General features: G+C 38.7%; 1 protein-coding gene across 1 annotated transcript in view; it reads left to right on the top strand.

The window, feature by feature from the left end:
- Window positions 1-22,741, top strand: part of LOC311495146 (paired box protein Pax-6-like) — a gene marked incomplete at its 5' end in the record, with an annotated part of 48,659 nt that overhangs the window by 10,283 nt on the left and 15,635 nt on the right. The window contains 5 exons of the mRNA XM_084554491.1: window positions 11,596-11,726; window positions 12,642-12,857; window positions 13,293-13,455; window positions 18,759-18,911; window positions 22,594-22,676. Of these exons, the coding sequence (XP_084410617.1) occupies window positions 11,596-11,726; window positions 12,642-12,857; window positions 13,293-13,455; window positions 18,759-18,911; window positions 22,594-22,676 (746 nt within the window). The remainder of the gene's footprint in view (window positions 1-11,595; window positions 11,727-12,641; window positions 12,858-13,292; window positions 13,456-18,758; window positions 18,912-22,593; window positions 22,677-22,741) is intronic.

Consider the following 22,741-nt stretch of genomic DNA (forward strand, 5'->3'; position numbering starts at 1 on the left):
TGCCCATTCTTCTTTGCAAAACACCCCAGTCAGCTCAGTCAGATTAGATGGAGAGCGTTTGTGAACGGCTGTTTTCAGATTTTGCTACATATTCTCGATTGGACTTAGGTCTGGACTTTGACTGGGCCATTCCAACACATGAATATGTTTTGTTTTAGACCATTCTGTTGTTGCCCTGGCTTTATGTTTAGGTTCGTTGTCCTCCTGAAAGGTGAACCTCCGCCCCACTCTCACGTCTTTTGCAGACTCCAACAGGTTTTCTTCCAAGATTACTCTGTATTTGGCTCCATCCATCTTCCCTGTCCCTGCCGAAGAGAAGCACCCCAGAACATGATGCTGCCACCACCATGTTTGACAGGGGGGATGGTGTGTTCAGAGTGATGTGCAGTGTTAGTTTTCCCGCACACATAACTTTTTGCATTTAGGCCAAAAAGTTCAATTTTGGGCTCATCTGACCAGAGCACCTTCTTCCAGATGTTTGCTGTGTCCCCCACATAGCTTCTGGCAAACTGCAAACGGCACTTCTTGTGGTTTTCTTTTAACAATGGCTTTCTTCTTGCCACTCTTCCGTAAGGGCCAGATTTGTGCAGTGCACGACCAATAGTTGTCCTGTGGACAGATTCCCCCACCTGAGCTGTGGACCTCTGCAGTTCGTCCAGAGTCGCCATGGGCCTCTTGGCTGCATCCCTGATCAATGCTCTCCTTGTTCAGCCTGTAAGTTTAGGTGGACAGCTATATTCTCATAACAAACATCTGAGGCTGTCACAGAACAGCTGTATTTGTACTGAGATTAGATTACACGCAGGTAGACTCTGTTTAGTCATTGGGTCAACATTCGATCATTCAGTAATCATCAGGTGACTTCTGGAGGCAATTGGTTGCACTCAGAGAAAAGGGGGCAGAATACTTTTGCACACCGCACTTTTCAGTTTTTTATTTGTAAAAAAAAAAAAGAAAATTTAAATCATGTAGTGCATTATAGTGTACTGTAACAGTAAATGATGCTTTTGCATACACTAGACACCTCTGCTAGGTGAAGGACCCACTACAGCAAATACACTAACTTACCATATACTCATGGATTAGATGTCCATCATCCTCACCAAGGTAGAGACAAAGTGCCCTGAGGACTGCTGCTCTTCTTGAATGAACATCACTTGTGGCCCGTGTGAACAGATTCCACTGAAAACATTTCCAGGCACTTGAATAACGACAAAACTTTTTGGAATTTTCAGCCTTTGGTTCAAAGTCAAAGTCAAAGTCAGCTTTATTGTCAATTCTGACATGTGCAACACATAACAGGATTGAAATTTCTTTCCTCAAAGTTCCTACAGTGCAGCAACTTAAACATAAAATGTACAATTATACTGTTATACTGTAAATAACCTTATTACATCATCATTTCTTTGGAAATGTGTCTTACAGTAATAATCCAGGCTGTTATTGAAACCAAAATGGATTTCACAAACACTTAAAGAGTTTATCAAAGCACACATATGACTAATTTTAAACAACATTAAATGAACATAGTTACCTCTTGTAAGATCTGCAGATGTTTGGCTAGTTTCTGGTCAGTGACACCTCCCTTCTTCTGGAAAACTGATGTCAGCTGCAGCTGAAGACTGTCCCAACTGTGCCATGAAGGTTGTTTTAAGATGTGTTATAATTCGCTGAAATTCAGCATTTGTCTGTTACACATATACACACAGATACATAGCAACAGATTAGAGTTAAGTAAGGAAAGAGATGCTATGTTTTTCTAGCTAATTATTCACCAGTAGCATTCAAGGTTCAAGGTTCAAGGTTCTTTATTGGCCATTTGTGCATTGTCCAGGCACATTGGACATGTTGTGCAGGGCTCTCAGAGTCAACAATTTAGGTAGTAAGAAAGAAACTTAATTTAAAAAGTATAAAATATAGAAATCTCTATACAACATTAGGAAATGAGGTACTAAAGTAAGAAAAATATAAATACAAAATATAGAAACATTATACGACATGAGAGAGAGAGACAGAGACTGAGAGAGAGGCAGAGAGAGAGAGAGAGAGAGTATTAGGAATATTGCACTGATAAGGGGGCGGCTGTGGCTCAGTAGGTAGAGCGGGTTGTCCACGAACCAGAGGGTTAGCGGTTCGATCCCCGGAATGTGCCACATGCCGAAGTGTCCTTGAGCAAGACACTGAACCCCCAGTTGCTCCCAGTGTGCGTGGCACTGGTGTGTGAATGTGTGTGTGCTTGTGTGAGCGAATGGGTAGATGTGTCTATGACTGTAAAGCGCTTTGAGTACCAATAGGTAGAAAAGCGCTATATAAAATTTACCATAAGACTATTACACATTTATCAGAGAACTACACGTTGATCAGGAAATTGCACATTGTACAGGAGGGGGTATGGCACATCGTCCTATTTCACAGATAATAATAAATCAACTATTGCACATGTAATTAGGGGTGTGCCTATACATCGATTATTAGATTCATCGCGATGCCACCCAAGACGATTCGATTACATTCATAAATGTTCAAAAACGATTATTAATAATAACTAATAGTGTAAAACCCGGATCTTTCGAGGGATTTGGAACATTCTGAGTCACTCACTGATATGAGCCGAGATGGGAATGGCGCTTCACTCGCCCACTCACTCGGCAGAGAAACGAAACTTATCCCTGCTCTCGGTTAAGCAGGGATACAGCGGTTATGAGTCAGATAAGTTTATTTTCTCTGCCGGCGAGTGAGTGGCTGCTGACTCTCGATTAAGCAGGGATGCACGAGCAGCGGTTATTAGTCGGTTAAGTTTCCTTGCTCTGCGTATTGTGGGTAAGTGGCTGAGTGGCTGAGTGCCTTAGTTTGCGCTGCTTGCTATAGTATGGTCAAGTACAAGTACATTTTGTTTCTCTGCGAGTGAGATGTAAGATGTTTTAATGGTGCAGTTTGTTGATATCAATCAAATGTGGTAGGACTCAACTGCGCCGCTTAAATAGATGAGATTCATGATTCTTGAGTCGTCTTTGATGGCCGGTTATATGAGCTGGATCCGAATCTTTTTTCCACCGCTAATAATATACATTATAAATGACAGGAACAACACAAGTCGCGGATGGAACGGAATAAGCAAACTGGGTTTTTTGTAATAGACCCGCTAGTACAGAAATCTTTGAAAACCAAGGATTTTGATTAAAAGAAGTCTTATTTATTTCTAAAGGCACTATGTTATTTGTTTTCCTGAAAATATGGAATTCATTTCAATTTTTTAATAGAGAATTGTTAATAGAGAATTCTATATCTTGAAAAGTATTGCTTTTGATACAGCAACTGTTTTGCACATAAGGAAGGTAACTAGCAATCTTTATTTGTTGTGAATAAGAGCAGCTTTTTGTTGTATAGGGCGCTGCTAAAGGCACACTATTTTCCTGTTGGTTCCAAGGTGGAAAATATGTTGGATCATTTTGTGGTTTTACCTAAATAAAAGATAATGGAGATAAATTTGTTTGGATACTTTAATGGAAACAGACAAATACCTTGTTTAAAAGTATGAAGAGTATGAAGTAGCCACAGAGTGAGAAAAATAGAAATCCTGAATGGGGAAAAAAAAGATGCATCGAAAATCGTGATAATCGCAATAATCGCTGAATAATCGAATCATAGCACCCTGAATCGTAATCGAATCGAATCATGAGGTGCCTTAGATGGCACACCCCTAGTAATTAAAGTGAGGTAGTGTTTGGTTATTTTTACACAAGTTCAGTAGTTTTGTTTTGTCATCAGTCTAACTGTGGCAGGGAAGAAGCTGTTGAAAAAGCGAGTTTTATGTGTGATGATACTGTCCGCTCTGCTGTGTCTCAGGTTGTACGTGCAGTGTTTGTGTCTGAGCAGAGAGTGAGCTGGGTGGAGTGAGTCTCTGATGATTCCCTCTGCTCATTTCCTACAGCGCTGCACGTACATACAGTCCATGGAAGGAAGTTCTGTCCCTATAATCCTCTCCGCAGTCTTTGACTCTTTGCAGAGCCTTCCTCTCTGCCTGTGTGGTGTTGCGGTACCAGACAGTGATGCCTGTGGTGAGGATGCTCTCTATCAGCCCCCCGTAGGCCTGGGTGTTCAGACCAGCTTTCCTGCGCAGCCTGATGAAATAGAGCCTTTGCTGGGCTTTTGTCACTGTGGCTGTGGTGTTGAGAGTCCAGCTCAGGTCAGATGTGACCTGCAGTCCCAGGAATCTGTAGCTGTCTGCCCTCTCCACCTCATTCCCTCTGATGAAAAGAGGCTTTAGAGGGGGAGGATTCTTCCTGAAGTCCAGAATTATTTCCTTGGTCTTGTCTGTGTTGAGGATGAGGTTGTTCTCCTCTCCATAGACAAGAATGTTGTTGACCAGGGCCCTGTATCCTGACTCATCTCCCCCCTTGATGAGCTCCAGGATGGTGGTGTCATCAGCATATTTGATGATGATGGTGCTGTCCTGGGTGGAGACGCAGTCATGTGTGTACAGGGTAAAGAGTTTGGGGCTGAGGCAGCAGGCTGCGGTGATCCTGTGCTGACCCTGAGCTCAGCAGACACCCGTCCTCACCTGCGGTCTGTCGGTCAGGAAATCCAAGATCCAGTTGCAGGTGGGAGTAGGGACTCCAAAGTCTGCCAGCCTCTTGATCAGTCTTCCTGGGTGGATGGTGCTGAATGCAGAACTGTAGTCCAGGAAGAGCATCCTGGCATATTTTCTGCTGCTCTCCAGGTGTTGCAGGGTGTGGTGAAGGGCTATTGCTACCGCGTCGTCTACTGATCGGTTTTCTCCTGGAGGCCAAGGGAAGCCATGCTTCCTCTCTTTTATCAGACTGTAACTGTCATTAAATAAAAACACTCCTTTTAACAGCTTCAACAATTATTCTCTATTGTGTCACTGTCACTTCTTCCTTAGTTCTCTTCACTAATTATTGAGCATTTAACTATGCGTAAAACAGCGCCCCTCTAAATGTTACGTAGTGAAAGGGTGGTGAAATACAGTATTGCACACTGTTGTCCACAAGGAGGCCAAGCAGAGTTGGCGTCCCTTGATGAAAAAAAAAGAAAAAAAAAGAATGATTAACAGGTGAGGATGCTGTCATGACAATGCGAGATTAGCAAGTTTTTGTTGAGATTTCATTAGCAAAATTAGCAAGTGCAGTGATGGAGGGTGGAGATTTGGAGTATATTTAGTAAAAACAATTTTACAAAACTACCTCTACAGCAACAACTTAAGATAAAATCTGAGTGCAGGCCAACGCCTAAACTAGAACTTGTACAGAGAGGAGAAAGGTTTCGAACTCTCGTGGTCGCTGGTAGCGCTAAACTTCAGTGGTTATTAGTTTTTGTCTCACTTGACTTCCTCAGAATCATTAAAAAAATAAACATAACACGCTCCGTGTATTAGGAGCATGTTAGCATAGCTGGCTAAAACACAGACATGTAGCTAGCTGCACCATCCAACGCGCTCATAGCTGTACCAACATGAGTTAAAACACTGTGGTTAAAGTAAAACTAACACACAACAATGAATATTAAAGACTTACCCAAAGTAGGAATTCAGTTGTGGAATGAAGAGTCTGCAACTCATCTGGCAGGTGTCCATGGTGAGTAGGCTAACCGACCATGTGCGCCAAGGTCCTGAAATGGCAGTATGTGTGTACGCATGCGCCAAAATTCAAACCAAACAGGATGTTATGCGCAAATTAGGATGAACCAGGGGATGAACGTCATTTTTTCAAGTTATATTTAATTGAATTAAATACGATTGGCATAATTTTGACATTTTAAGTTGGAATTATTTATATCTTATAAGTAGAGTCAAATAACACAAATATGTCTATTATAATATGCTTGCTTTTTACATGTAACATTTACTAGAGGTCAGAATCATGGTTTAATGTGTAGTCTGGTGGAGTCCATAACTCCAGATCAGGGATGCAAAAGTGGGCCATACACAATATTAGGCAGGTGGCTGATTGGTGTATGTAAGTGTAGAGCAGAGAATTAGATTCAAGAGTGTTTTCATTGTGTCAAGGAATTCTCTGTGTATTTCTAATATGTTGGTTAACATTATTATACATTGGTACAGTCCGTTTAGAGGGGAGGTTGAGTTTAATGAAATGGTTCACTGCACTGAGGCAGTTTTATTTTAAGCATAGACATGACTACCTTCTATCCCCTTTGTATTTAATGTGCATTGATGAGCTACTGATAAGTTTAACAAGAAAGTTATAATAAATATCCAAAATTATAGTAACCACATTGTTTCCTTGAACCTTTTGGAAAGCACAGACAAATTATGTTGTTCTGCCAATATGGAGGCCTGAAACTCATTCTGTTTTGTTCTATGGACAGTGTATTTTCCATGTTATAGAGGACTTTATTGATAATAACAGTACACTCTTAAAGTGAAGATTAATTGAAGTCAGGTACATTGTAAATGAGCTGATTCAAATGTAAGCTGCTGAGTGGTTCCCAAGGGCCAACCTGCTCCCTGTGTGTGTGACTGTTTACTTGTCAACTGAGTGTGTCACAGTGGGAGAGAGCAAAATTGACTCCATATGTTGGTTCATTAATTGTGCGTCTATAGACGAAAGCCTGGGTCTGTTCCTCTGAGAAATGACACAGTGATTGTTTTCTATGGTAAAATGATCAACCACAAAACTTTAATTAGAAACAGCCCACTGTCACATTTTAGGTCAATGGCTGCTTTTAGAGAAGCCATGATCTTTCCTACAATTTAATAAACCAGGCGAGATAGAGTTAGATGTATTGAAATGGAAAAAAACCTCTCTAATCCAGTAATCCATGTGTTTTCCAATGGAGTAGTGCTGCTCCAAAGGGGGTTGAGGGGTGCAGCTGGTTTCAAAAAGAATCTCTGTTTGCCTCTAATCTTTCTTATTTATATGCATATAAATGAAGGGACAATTATTTTGTATTTCTGATCCCTCATGGGGAAACTCTTTCTTTGCATTTAATGCATCGGAGCAGTGGGCTGCACTGAGCATCATCCAGGGAGCGGTTTGGGGGGTTAAATACATTTCAGAATGTATCTTCGGTCTTCTGTGTCAGTCTTCACCACTATCAAAGTTTCATAGTTTACCAAGGTAGCATTTATAAATAAAGTAGGGGACTTGCTTAAAAAAAAAAAAAAAAACCCTCAAACTTATTAGGGGCTTTGTAATTAATTAATCTTGTTTAATCACATGTTAATTGCAATACTTGCCCCAAAACTATGGCTATTTTTTTCATTTTAATTTCATTTTTTGATTTTAGTGGATGACTGAATCAAATAATAGATACAGACATGAATAATTGTAAACTAAAGCTCTTTTAATGTCTACACTGTAACAAATTTCAGTGTAAAATAACAGTAAAATACTGGCAGCAGGGACGCCAGTATTTTACTGTTATTTTACAGTGCATCTACTGTAATTTATTTTTACAGTATAGTACCGTATTTTGGATAACAGTACACAACTGTAGGATAACGGTAGGTGTTATGGTAGTTTCACTGCGCATTTACTGTAATTTTCAACAGTATATTGCTGTATTTTAGATTACAGTATATGACAGTAGGATAACTGTGGGTAATGGTAATTTTACAGTATGTGCCAGTGTGTTACTGTTTTATTCACAAAGGGTAATGAAATCTGCTATTTTTGCATTTAATCAACATTTAATCAAATGTTGATTTAACGTCACTCTGTTCCACACCAATCATTCCTGACCTCTTACCAAATTTTAAAAAAACACATGCAGACTGCTGAGTAATAAGTTTGAGAATCCTGGGTATTGAACACAAGAGAATATACATTCTATAACATTGCTGTTGTTTATTACAAACCCTCATTTGTACAGCAGACTTGTAACATACATTTGAAATACAAAACATGACAAGGTGTTGCATTGCCATATATCCTGTCATTAAAATCATTAATGACAGGATTTACTGAACTCATACTGAAAAGGGAAAAGGAAAATTTATGACATTTAGGAACAACAAAGTACTATATGTTAGGACAACAAGGCAATACTTGGCTAATATGATGTTGGCTACAACGTAGTACATAATAACATGTTTTTGCTTTGGTTTTAATGCTCCAAGGAAGAACACAGTGACACACCTCAATTCTCCATCAGCTAAGACACGGTGGCAATTCCCAGTCCTCACTCCCTTTTACAATCCTCCTGTTCCTTCCCATTTGCAGTTGTACAGTCAGCTCTATAATAGCAAAAGTAAACACAAGTTAATTATTTCATAATAGTGTGTTGTTAATATATTTGATATATTTGTAAGAATTTGTAAATCAAATCAAATAAACAAATAAGACGATAAGATAAGCTAGCTACAAGCTAACTTGAGCTAGCTTGAGCTTGCTTCGCCAATTTTAGCAACCTGACCTAATGAAACATTATCTGAAATGTCAACAGTTCAATAATCATGCAGACAAAACAATACTGAACTCTGCAAATTTCGGAAGAGATGTGCATAACTTTACCTCCTCGATTGAACTCCACATGGACTGCTCTGGTTGGAATGATGACAAAGTTGTGCTGTCCAAAGTCAAGTTTAAGAACAGCCAGTCACATCTTGTCACAAAAAATGTGTAGTGTGAGGAGTTTGATTAATAAAGAAGTGACTTATCATCAAAAAAGAAACATAAGCCCACAATCATCAGTAAGATGTAGATGGATTGTGACTGGACTTGTGAAGGGACGATGATAGTGCCTATGGGGAGGTAAAGTGCAGAAAATACTGTTTTATGTTGTTAAATTACAGTTTTTTATTGTTAACCAAGCATCAACTGTTAATTTACATACACAGGATGAATATTTTACAGTATTTTACAATTATTATAAAATACAGTAAACTGCTGTTGTAATCCACTGTAAATTTACTGCAATTCATTACATATACTGTTAAATTACAGTTATCTACTGTGATTGTTAACCGACCTATTTAACTGTTAATTTATATGCAAGGGATGCACATTTAACAGTATTTTACAATTATTGTACGGTATTTTACAATTATTGTAAAATACAGTGAGATACTGTTGAAAATAAACTGTAAATTTACAGCAATTCGTTACAGTGTAGAAAAATGCATTTAATTGCATTTCAATTCAAAACAGTAGCAAAAGAAAGAAAATGTCCCTGGCCAAAACTGAACAGACCTAAAGTTAAAGTGCCATTTTAAGTACTTTTTCAGAACTGTATTGACTTTAAATGGTGAAAAACAAACAAACAAACAAACAAAAAAAACACTGAACTGTGTAAAGTTCTGCATTGTTTGGAATGCAAACTGCGATTGAATACATTCATTTTTTTAATGCGTTAATTTTTTTAGAATTAATTAACGCGTTAAAGTCCCACCCCTCAAATAAAGATGAAACCTTCATTTGACTTAACACTCCACTGAAAAAGATTCAACATCACAATAGTTTAAGCTTCAACCAACAACAACTATTTTCAAACAGTAGTGTTCATTATTCATTCAAAGTCTAACACCTGCAAACATGTCATAGTCAAGGATTTGAATAAACTTTTCTTGTGAGGGCAGGTTCATAGACACAGGTTCAACACAATACAATTGTAGATATTTTTTAAGATAATATTGTATGCATGTGTGTGTGTGCATATGCTCAAGTGTGTGCATTTGTGGTTGGTTGACTGATTTATTAATGTCCTGTTGAGAGATTTATTAATCTGCAATATGCTTTCCTCCACACAGCCATTAACAGACAATAGACAATTGATTCAGTGTAAATCTCTACTTAACCCATACGATGTCATAGTGAAAGCTCTAATCTTCTGTTGAAACATGTTAGACCTGCAACATTTTTAACAGACAAAGGATTTTAAACTTCACACAAATTTACAAATATGCCAGTTGGTAGCTTAATTAGTTTAACTGGGTTTGCTTAATGAAGTTACTTTACTTCATTACTTTACTACCCAGTTTGCTAAGCATATCATCTACACAAAGTTACATTTACCGTAACATGTGTTTCTTTGTTCTATGACATTTTAAGAAATAAAAGATTTAGGGTCAGGGTACTTACTTTAAATAAGGTTTACATACATTAACTGGTCCAGTACATTTCATGGTAAATGGAACTGGGTTTGCTTAATTGCTTCAAAAGAAGTTACTTCTACTACCCAGCAATCAAATCTTTAGAAGGCAGAGTTTGCTAAGCATATCATTCACATCCAGTTGCATTTACCATAAAATGTATTGGGTCAGTTAATGTATGTAAACCTTATTTAAAGTAAGTACCCTAACACTAAATCTTTTATTTCTTAAAATGTCATAGAACAAAGAAACACATGTTATGGTAAATGTAACTGTGTAGATGATATGCTTAGCAAATTCTGCCTTCTAAAGATTTGATTGCTGGGTAGTAAAGTAATGAAGTAAAGTTGTAGAACACACGTTCTACAACTGTGATCATTGGTTCATTAGTCATTCTTGGATGTCCAAATAATGTATGCTGTTTAACATTTAAGACACAAATTTAATTTGAATTGCATTGGCACAGTTAGTAATTTAAGCCTATTTTCCCATGGCTTGACTCCAGTGGAATACCTGTGGAAGGCAGAATAACAAAACACTACTAACAAAGAGCAGTTGAAATAATGGCATATCATCTCTCTGCAGATGGGTGGTGCAGGTGGTAGAGTAGGTATATTAACCATAATGTGTCATCTCAACAAGGGTAAAAACAAATAAGACAAAGGAATATTTATTTATGAACTATAGACCTCAGTATTTGAAACCTGGATTGGTGCAAGAGCAATGTAAAAGGTCAGAAACAACAAAACATGAGCCAGGCCTTTAAAGGGGTGGGTCAGATTTTCTTTTTTAAAATTGCCACTGGGAATTTCATGCAATTAGTCTCTTTGTCCTTAAAAATAGGCCAAACTGTGATTTGAAAAAAGTGTACTTCTTGGTCAAAGCTGTGAATTAGATTAAATTTAATGTTCAGAGGCATCATTATCGGTCTTGATTTAGATATTTGAGATTCACTAACTATATCATTTATACTCTGTGAAGCCACACATTAAGTGCATCAATCCAAAATATCCGGTGTTTATCTATGGCTGATTAAATGGCAAATGTCCTTTCCTCTGAGCTTCAGCTTGAAGTGCAAACTCTCAGGTACTGAGAACTATCACTGCATTACTAATGTGGCTTTTTGTTTTAGGCTTGGAGTGATTTTTTGTGCTTTTGACTGGGTGCTTTTCTGTGTTACACTTATTGCCCAGATTGGTTTTGCTTGTCTGCAGAATGAGCAACTAAGCACAGGTGAACATTGAGAAATATTTGGTGGTTTAGTCAGGAATAATCCAACATACGTTGGAGGATTACTATTCAATTCAGGAAAACAGTATTTCTAAAAATGGAGTCCAACATTCCTAAATAAAAGTAGTTCAAGAACCAGAACTAATTTGTTGGTAAAGGCATTTGTGTGCAAGCTTTCTTCATGTCTTCTGCCTTATTTCCTCATACATGTATCTAATTAGTGTAGTCTTTTATTGCTGTAGGACCTCTTGGTAATTGATTAAATGTAATGTTTCACTGTGCGTATGTGTGCATAGGTCACAGTGGAGTGAACCAGCTGGGAGGTGTGTTTGTGAATGGGAGACCTTTACCTGATTCTACAAGGCAGAAGATAGTGGAGCTCGCACACAGTGGAGCTAGACCATGTGACATATCCAGAATACTGCAGGTATGTAGACAGAATTGCAGGTTGTGGGTTTAAGCTTCCACTTGCACTTCATATACGTATTACTGTATATCAAGTCCATCCCTGCTTAACAAATGGCAGCAATGGCTGCTTGGTCAATATGATGTATATATGTTTGCATTTAAGTGGAAAGTTCCACTTGCTGAATAGGTGTGACACTGGATTAGATTTGAAGATTATTAGATTGAAAAAGCATCAGACTTTGTCATTAGAGAACAATGCTTATTTCCTCATTCGTCCAGTAATCAATCTATTGCTACTATCTATTGCCCGAGGGCATCTGATGTTCGCATGGCCTTTGGTTCACTCTTCAATAACTTTGTTACTAGTAATTTCTTAGAAATGTGTTTGTGAATATTTGGTCCTATGCCTAAATCGTGTTATCCCCAGTTTCAAAGAGGGACTATAATCATTAAGTTTGGTATGAACACATTGTAATGTTCTTATAGACTGCTTTCTTTTAATAAGTAATGCAAACAAAAAGTGCTGGAATCTGCACTTTTTTGCGATTTTTGTTTGTATGAAAATTATCCAGATCACAGTTTCAGCTCTAGAGCACTAGTCAGCTTCTGGTTGCCCGGGGTAATAATGTAGCTGACTGCACTGTATACTGGTGGGCAACAAGAAAGTTTGTTGTTGGGGTTCAACAAGTTTTTGCTACCGCCTCTTCAGAAGGTTAATTTAGCCATGAATGTAACACCACAACCATGTTATCTCACCCAGCAGACCATTACGCTTCCTCTGAAGCCATAAAAGGCTTTACACATCTTCTTCTACATACACAGAAGTGCTCCCTAACTATAAACTGACATCAGTGAAATTTTCCTTAATAATGGAGATCCCCTTTGTTCATTGCCCTGATTATCTACCAAAGATGTATGCTATTTTTGTGTACAGGTGTCTAATGGCTGTGTCAGTAAGATCTTGGGCCGGTATTATGAGACAGGTTCAATCCGTCCCCGTGCCATAGGAGGGAGTAAACCAAGGGTGGCCACTCCAGAAGTGGTAGGAAGGATTGCTCAGTACAAGCGTGAGTGTCCATCCATTTTTGCCTGGGAGATCAGAGACAGACTGCTGGCAGAGGGAGTCTGTACCAACGACAATATACCCAGTGTAAGACGCTTCTGTTTTTCAAGTCATGTCAATTTGAGATCTGTTCTGGGCAAATCAGAGCTAAAGTCTAGACTCATCGTCATTGAAATGTGAAAAACCACACAAAAAACAAACAACTGAAACACCCAGATACCCAGATGGGACCCTACAAAATGTGCCCTTATATGTTCATGTTAAAAGTCGGCACCAGGCTGTATCAGACTGATATTCACTACTGTAATGAACTACTGTACATTAGGGAAATACAAGTTTGGTTAAAACAAACAATCAACAACCCAAAAAACTATAGTATTCTCAGGTTCAAAATATTTTTCAAACTTGTACTTTTCCAGAAACAAAGACTGTGCTTGCTCCATTTGACAGCTGTTCACCCCATGTATTTAATATCCAAGAATAGGTTATCTAATGTAATAATGTTGTTGTATTTAATACCAGGTTTCGTCAATAAATCGAGTGCTCAGAAATTTGGCCAGTGACAAGCAGCAAATGGGCACCATAGGAGCTGAAGGGATGTTTGACAAACTTAAGATTATCGATGCGCATGCCACCTGGGGAGGACGCTCAGGGTGGTATGGTGGGACCACTCTCTCACCTACTGGTAAGACATTAACTCATACTGCTAACACCAATGCCCTATCTTCACTTCTAATACTATTAATAGTGGGACTGCACTCACTACAGTGATTCCTAATCAGTATGTCTGAGTATGAATTAACAGGCACAGATCCAGAAAAGCCTGACTATATTCTAATTAAGAAAATAGTTATGGATGGAATCAGGTACAGGTTCAGACATGCTCACTGCTTTTGTCTCCTTTAAGAACAGTGCGTATAGGCTTTAACTCGTTTGTTTTGAGTGTGAAAACAAAAACAAAATTATTTCCATGGGATGTACTTTACAGCATTTGTCCTACAACTCTACTCTGGACAAAGGAAATAGTGTCCCCATAATAATGACTACATTGAAATTATATAGTATAAGTTAAAGAACACTGATTAAAGGTGAAATTAAAGACCCAGTTTTGAAAACATTTTGACAACTGCTTACTCCCCAGGTTAAAAGCACGGTTGCAGTAATGCATTTGTAACAACATCTTGTAATAGCTTTGTTGTTTAGCAAAAATAAAACAGAAGTGCTGTAATCGGTACAAAATTAACAAAATAAAATAACCCCAACTACCAAAGAAACAAACAAAAACAAAAATTGAGCAAAACTAGTCCAGCAACATTTTTGACTACTAGTAGCGTTGACATTCTACAGTGAGGCTCATATTGCTCTTTTTAACCCACTAAATCTTATGTGAGTTACTTGTCACTAAATAGATTAGACATATACAACTACAATACATCATTTCACTTATAAAAGTATCACACATTCATATTCAATTTCCTCATGGATTCTTTTGGCCCAACATGTTTCAAGTAAGTTGGGACGATGGTAAAAAATTACATGTACCACAAGTCTATTAACGCAACCTAATAAATTCCACATCAACACAGATCCAGAGAGACAGTCTATATTCTTTTAAGTTGACAGAACACCTGACAGAAAAACATTTTATTGATTTTTGAACAGTCTTCAAGTGATAATCCCTCTAATTATTTGTATTAGTAGACGATTAGTCCGATGAGCCTATCTGAATAATAATGGAAGTTTCTGTATAGTCAGTGGTTTAATGTATATACAATATGAATTGAACACCAGTTACCGAATGGCACCCAGGAAACATGGCAGTCAGATTGAGGGAGACAGTGCAAGAGTCAGTGGAAAAACAAGTCGAAACTTACTGGTGTAAGCAGAGGTCGCATTAACCGATTTTTTCCGTAATTGACCGTTTTTTTAAACCGTGACGGAAAAATCTGAAGACTGTCTGTCATTTTGACAGGCTGTAATTCACACCCGTGACCACTTGGTGGCGAGTGAGGTTATTACAGTTTTTTTCAGTTGTTTACACACAATTTTGAAAACCGGGTTCTTTTTTTCAAAATATAGTCACAATTATCCAAACACCACACTCAATTTGCAAAATGACACACTTCAGTCAAAAAAAACACACTTCAGTCAAAACATATACACATATTTGTGAAAATGCTATTAGTTTTCATTTAACCAACACAGTCCTCAATGATCAGACACTATTGCAGCCAGTTTCACACTGCTGTGATAAATAAAAAACACATTTGTAAAAAAACTAATTTTAGGAAATAGCATGTGCTAGATTTTTGGGCAGACATTGTTATGTAAGGGATCATTTCGATGACAAAAAAATAGTGACAAACCCACAACATTCTTCATGATTAGTTTGAGATTGGGAGAATGTACACAAATAGGCCTACTATAAACTTACCAAGCACTGCACAACACTGATGCTGCAGACTGAATATTTCAAGTATTTATTTCAATTCAAGAAATACAGTATTTCTTAGCATAATCAGTTACAGTGATCAACCAACAATGAAATCAATGAAACAAATAAAATCTGTAGACAAATAAAAATTAAGTACATACAGTTTGACTCTGAAGAAAAAAAAAAGCAACAAGAATACTGTAACTATTCATCATCTCTCCGTCTGGCTGGATCAGGCCATAAGATTTCATCCACATCACAGGCTATGTCTTCATTGGCAAGGCACCGTTGGAAGAATCGCCTTGTGTGACGAATCCACCCCTGCACAGATTGGTTGAACTCTTTGTCCAGCTTCCATCAGTGTCAGTCCATGGTTGATAACATGGTCAATAAGTGTTGCACGGATTTCTTGAGTCAAATTTGGTCCTCGTCTTCTTTGTTCAGATTCTATCAACTCGTCAAGTCTTTCTCTACCTCTTCCTCTACCTAGGCCTCTTCCTCTACCTCCTTCTCCTCTTCCTCTACCTAGGCCTCTTCCTCTACCTCCTTCTCCTCTTCCTCTACCTGGGCCTCTTCCTCTACCTCCTTCTCCTCTTCCTCTACCGCCTTCTCCTCTTCCTCTACCTCCTTCTCCTCTTCCTCTACCTAGGCCTCTTCCTCTGTCTCCTTCTTCTCCTCTTCCTCTACCTGGGCCTCCTCCTCTACCTCCTTCTCCTCTTCCTCTACCTCCTTCTTCTCCTCTTTGAGCTCCCCCTCTCATTCTCACTCTTCTTCTAGCTCCTTCCATTTTTGATGAATACAGGTGAACTCACCTGCTGCCTTTTATAGCACACCTGAGTGCTGTGTTTTCAAATTAGCACGTGTGCTTCCACACCTGTTGGATGTGATTATCCAATTCGTTCATTAGTGTGGTCATTGGCAATCCGGGGCTTTGTAATGACAAGGAAGTCACCTCACAATCCTTATCTGTGTCTAAGGTGTCGAAATGTGTGTAGAGTTTTACAAATCACTGTGTGTAATGTTTTGCAAAAAGAGTGAAACAGACATTGTGTGTAATGTTGTGCAAATCTGTGGAGGTGTTTTGCTCCTTGGAGTAGAATTTTGCAAATTGTGTGGAAATTTTTATTTTAGTGTGTAAACAATCGTAAAAAACTGTAATTGGCTCTTGTCTCTAATCTCAGTTTGCATTCCAAACATTGCGGAACTTTTGTCAGTGCACAATTTCCTGGTACACCGATTACACAGATACACACGTCAGAGCTCGGCTAACGGCTTCCAAAATTGAAGAATCGGAAGAAAGCACATTGCTAGGACTGATGGAAAGCACATACCACCGAAGCACTCCAACCCTATGGTGCCATCTAAGAGCAGTTAGTGCTAGCAGTCCTGGGGCCTCATGTACGAACGTTGCGTAAGTACAAAAACGTTACGTAAGTACTCGCTCACGTAAAAGTTCAGATGTATCAAGAGTGAAAGGTCCGTAACTTACGTACATTCCTACGGCAACTATTTGGCTGGCGTAAGTAGGATTCTACAGATGTCGATCCTTTGGCGACACTTAGAGGTGATGCCGGGAAACTGTCATCAATGTGAAAACTATTACTCCGACCGATCGGGACTGTGCCGGTCGACCCTGAACAGAGCCATGCCAGCCGCGTGGGACGGAGTTATCCGTATGTCAGCCAGGTATATCAGATTCCCATACAATGCATCTGAACAGGTCAACAAGAGCAATCTGCAGCGAGAGACGGTTTTCTGACTGTAATCAGAGCTATCGACTGCACACACATTGATATAAAAGCGCCATCGCATGAATTTGTAAATGTCAACAGGAAGATCATACGTGATGCGCAAATGCAAGTAAACACTGTGGCAGCGTGCCAAAGAGCACATTTTACGCATCTCCACTCCAGTGAGTAGCGTCTCCAGTTCTCTTTCTGTGAAGTTCTTCTTCTTTCCCGTCTTACTCATTCTTGTGTTTTCGTTTTCTGATCGCGCAGAGAGGGGAATCTCAGGTGCAGTGCCAATTTAAATATGATTTCCATATTTAAAATAGGCGTGGACAGTGAGTTGCATATTTAAAAAGGGCGTGGACCGGATTTGCATATTTAAAAGGGGCGTGGACAGGGAGGGGTCCGGTACGCTCGATCGGGATGTACAAAGGAAATGTGCTTATAAATGCTTGTAGATCTGAGCTTACGTCACGATTTAAGTGGAAATCTACGCAACTGTTAGTACATGAGGCCCCTGGTCCATTTAAGTCCATTTAAGACCAAAAAAAATAAATAAATAAATAAAAAATACCTAAAGTACTTAAAGTGGCACTGTAACCTTAGGTCTGTTCAGTTTTGGCCAGAGATATTTTCTTTCTTTTTCTACTGTTTTGAATAGAAATGCAATTAAATGCATTTGAAAGAGCTTGAGTTTACAATATTCATGTCTGTGTCTATCATTTGATTCAGTCGTCTACTAAAATCCATTTAAATTAAAAAATGTTGCTTTTTGGGGCAAATATTGTTATGCGATTAAAATATGATTAATCAAGATTAATTAATTACAAAGCCTGTAATTAATTAGATAATATATTTTTTTAATCGAGTCCCACCCCTAATTTTTAGTTAAATCGTTTAATTTCATTGTTCATATGTAGATAGAAATAGATAGATAGATAGATATTTTATTGATCCCGAAGGAAATTCAAGCATCCAGTAGCAGTAACATACATTGAACATACAATACAAAAACTATATAAAAAATAGAAAGTAACTAGAAATAAAATGTTTTATACAACTATAAACTATGTTAAAGATTCAAAGTGACCTGTTAAAAATATAAAGTGACCAGTAGAGGTAGAAGTTTTTTGTTTTTATAAATATGAGAACTACAAATGGGGAGGACTGTGTGCAATTAAATTAGGCTGTAAACAGATGAATGAAATGAATAAATGAATGAAAGTCACAGTCATCACATGTAGCAGAGGTAGACAAACATGGCAATGACAGAGTGTCCAGTAAGTAGTGCAAAAAGATTTGTCCATTGTCTATTGTGCCTCCTGCCATCACTGAGAGCTGTTGTACAGTCTGATGGCTGGGGGGATGAAAGAGTTCTTCAGTCTGTTGGTGGAGCAGGATTGAGACAGCAGCCTGCCACTGAACACACTTTTCTGTCAACTTTTTTTTTTTTGTCAGATAGTTAGCCTATGTATATTCATCTGCTTGATGTATGTTTCCACGGTGTGGATTCTCTGTTCAGCTTGTTTGGACTGAATATTAATTAAAAATGAATGAAAGTTAAATGCTATTGAATCTTGAGTCTAGCGCAACCTCTGGGTGTAAGAGTGCTTATGTAATAATCCATTTCGAGCCATGCTTAATAAAAATATAGACACCTTGAGGAATTCATAAATGTATCGAGTGATCAGCAGAGAGATTTAGAAAATTGCAATAATACAGCTGAATTCACACCATCCTTATTTTACTAATAATGACTGTACTAATATTTTTTTGGATTATTTATTTGTTTCTTTCTTTTTTTAATTTCCTTTCTTGATGCAGAGTGTTCACAGGTAGAAGGAGGGGAGAACACCATATCTGTTAGTTCCAACTGTGAAGACTCAGAAGAGACTCAGTTGAGGCTTCAGCTGAAAAGGAAACTGCAGCGAAACCGCACATCCTTTACACAGGATCAAATAGAAGCATTGGAGAAAGGTAACATTCAATCAAGCAATCATCAGAGGACTGTATTGCTTAACATGCTACAACATTGTGCACCATAGCTAACCACTAAAGAATTGTATCTATAACACAAAACTAAAACTAAGGGAACAGAACTTGTTTGAGTTTCCCTATATGGCTTCTTTACTTCATAAAAGACTTGGGGGAGTTTAGGTTTTATTAGTGAGTGGTACCCAGCTAAAACTCACATAATACAAGTTCTGCTAACTACACCTTAACAATACTCACCTGCAATCAGAGAGTGTTGCTCAGATTAGCTTAGTGGTATCCATTTTTTTTCCCCACAATTAGGGAAAGTCTAAAGACCGATTAATGGCAAGAAACTTCAGACTGAAGGTGTCATTCTAATTGCAGGTGAATTGATAATTGGATTGCAGTGATATTTCAAGCAGTTTTTATTTACTGTCACGGCTGTCTTATATGATCATAGTCCTTAGGTCCTCAGACTCTCCTAAATGAGAGGCTAACCAATGAGGCTAACACTGATTAGGTATAACATTGTCACCACCTTCCTAATATTGTGTAGGTATCCCTTGTGCATCCAAAACAGTCCTGACTCAACAGAGATTGGACACCAGCCTTCCGAAGGTGTCCTGTTCTGTCTGACAACAGAATGTTGTTAGTGGGGGGGATCTGGGTCCTGTGGGAGGGGCCTCTGTGAATCAGACTTGTCCCAGTGCATACTTGATCTGTTTGTGATGTAGGAAATTTGGAGCTCAGATCAACACCTTGCGCTGTTTTTCATGTTTTTTGAGTTGTTTCCAGATCGATTTTGTGTGTGTGCCTGTGTCAGGGTGCATTCTGCTAGGGATGGCTGATGCTATCAAGGAGTGTCATTGCTATGGGGTAGGGGTGTCTGGTCTGGTGGGTGGTACATGTCTAAGTAACATCCATGCAAATTCCCGGTCCAAAAGTTTCCCAGCAGAACATTGCATTGTCATCAGATGGTCAATGTTATTTACATGATTTTAATGTTGTGGCTGTTGTGTTTTCTTGTTTATACACACACACACACACACACACACCCACACACACACACCCACACACACAAACATTTTTTTCCTCACTGTCTGAAGTTGCTAAATGCCACAATAATGAGAGAGAGAATTTCTTAGAGATTTTTTTATTACTTTCTTCAAAGTCAGAAGTTTACATACACAAAGATTACTATATCGTGTACAATAAACAATGAAGGAAAGCCCTGAAGATGGTGTCATTGCTTTGGAAGATTCTGACAGGTTAACAGACAACATTTGAGTTAATTGGAGGCACACCTGTGGATGTATTTTAAGGCTACACCTCAAACACGCTGCTTCCTTGTTTGACATCATGGGAAAATCAAAAGAAATCAGCCAAGATATCAGGAAGAGAATTGTGGTGCTCCACAAGACTGGTTCTATGTCCCAGAGATGGACGTGTTTTGGTCCGAAACGTGCGAATCAACCCCAAAACAAAAGCTAAAGACCATGTCAAGATGATGGCTGAAGCTGGTAAGAGAGTGTCATTATCCACAGTGAAACGAGTTCTGTACCAATATGAGCTGAAAGGCCACTCAGCAAGGAAGAAGCCTTTACTCCAAAAGCAACATAAAAAAGCCACACAGGGACGAAGACCTTAATTTTTGGAGACATGTCCTGTGACCTAATGAAACTAAAGTGGAACTGTTTGGGCATAATGACCATCGTTACATTTGGAGGAAAAAGGGGGAAGCTTGTAAGCCTGAGAACACCATCCCAACTGTGAAGTATGGGGGTGGTAGCATCATGTTGTGGGGCTGTTTTGCCGCAGGAGGAACTGGTGCACTTCATAAAATAGACAGCATCATGAGGAAAGAACATTATGTGGAAATACTGAAGAAAAAATCAATGTTTTGGAGTGGCCATCACAAAGCCCCAATCTCAATCCCATAGAAAAGTTCTGGACAGATCTGAAAAGGCGTGTGCGAGCGAGGTGGCCTACAACACTGACTCAGTTACACAAGTTCTGTCAGAAGGAAAGGACCAGAATTCCAGCAGACTATTGCGAGAAGCTTGTGGAAGGATACCCAAAACGTTTGACCCAAGTCATACAGTTTAAAGTCAATGCCACCAAATACTAAGGAAATGTATGTGTACTTCTGACTTTGAAGAAAGTAATATGAAATTCTCTAAGAAATTCTCTCTGTCATTATTGTGGCATTTAGCAAATAGAAATAATTTTAGTAATCCTAACTGACCTAAAACAGGAGAGGTTTTGTCTGATTTAACTTCAGACAGTGAGGAAAAAAGGTTCATGTGTCTTTTAACACAGTGTATGTACACACACTTAAGAAAACAATTTGGACTGGAGTTGTCATAATTAATGCTTTAAAGTCTTTATGAAAATGTCACATTTCTTCTTAACCTATTAATGTGCTGAAATTTAGAAAGCAACTAGTCACATAAGGTGACACCAATCCAACAATCATAGGGTACAAAACACAGGAAGTGAAGACAAGAAACACCAAGATAGAACTTTACAAAACACAAACAGGAAACACAAAGAAACCAAACAGGATTATAGCACAGGAACCAAAACAAAAGATCAATGCAGAAAATATTCATAGGTCCGTACCATGACATAAACTGCCAAATTGTTGATCTGACAATCTAAAAGTTCTATATCATGGCAACAGATGGTCGTCTTCACCGTTATGTGCCCTGGGTTACACCACATAGTATTAATAAACAGTCCAAGCCCCCCACCTTTCCTTTTCCCACTTGGCTTGGTGTATCTGTCCACTGTAATGAAGCCTGATAGATCCACGGCAGCTTCGGGAATGCTAGGCGTTAGCCACGTCTCCGTGGAGCACAGCCGACTGCATTCCCTGTAGATTCTAATATTTTTCACTAGTCCAGGCAGTTTGTCCGTCTTGTTAGCCAGGGAGTTCACATTCCCCATAACCACCGATGGAACACAGGGCTTGTATCTCCATCACTTCGCTAAACGCATAGCCTTCAGCTTGACGCCAGCTCTGCAGCCCCAGTACAACCGTCTTACCTCCTCAGGTAAGTGGGGTGTGTAGCCGGTGTTGGCCATTACTGGTAGCGCGAAAAGCTGATCCCTCGTATACACGATACTACCAACGTTGTTATCCATTAAGAGCTCCATAAATCAAACCAAAAATAAAAAAAATAAATAAAAATTAGAAAAAAGGAAGGAACTAAAGAGAGGTACTGGGAAGGCTATCACTCTCATTGGTGCCAAGGAGGTGACGTAAGGCACTGCACCCTTCTACTTCGAAGGGCAAAATTATTGCAACATAATAAAAAATATAAGCACACAAAACCAGCTAAGAGTAAAATGTAAATCAACAGAAAGACAGAACATGGGCCTTTAATGTATATAAATATATAATACTTCATAAAGAACAATAACTAAAGGACTAACTTTTTAAAGGAGTAGAACCAGTAGCTCTTACTTGGGAGGCGTAGCTGCGAAGATAGATAGACAGACAGACAGACAGACAGACAGATAGATATGTTATTTATCCTGTGGGAAGTGCGAGTGCTATATAACGGAGTCTCCCCAGGCTCCTTCCTCGCAGCACTTGTATCATTTTCATATATAACCACACATCCATTATTATTATATAATGACACTTTACATGACATACTGTTAAATTATTTTGTTCTAGAGTTTGAAAGGACTCACTATCCAGATGTGTTTGCCCGAGAACGACTTGCCAACAAAATAGACCTTCCAGAGGCAAGAATACAGGTAGGTTTTTTTGATTTAGTATTTAGGGCTTTTTCCTTTTCCTTTTCCTTTATTTGAAGTCACTG

Source organism: Chelon labrosus (genome assembly GCF_963514085.1).
Source record: "Chelon labrosus genome assembly, chromosome: 11".
In the NCBI taxonomy this organism is placed as follows: Eukaryota; Metazoa; Chordata; class Actinopteri; order Mugiliformes; family Mugilidae; genus Chelon; species Chelon labrosus.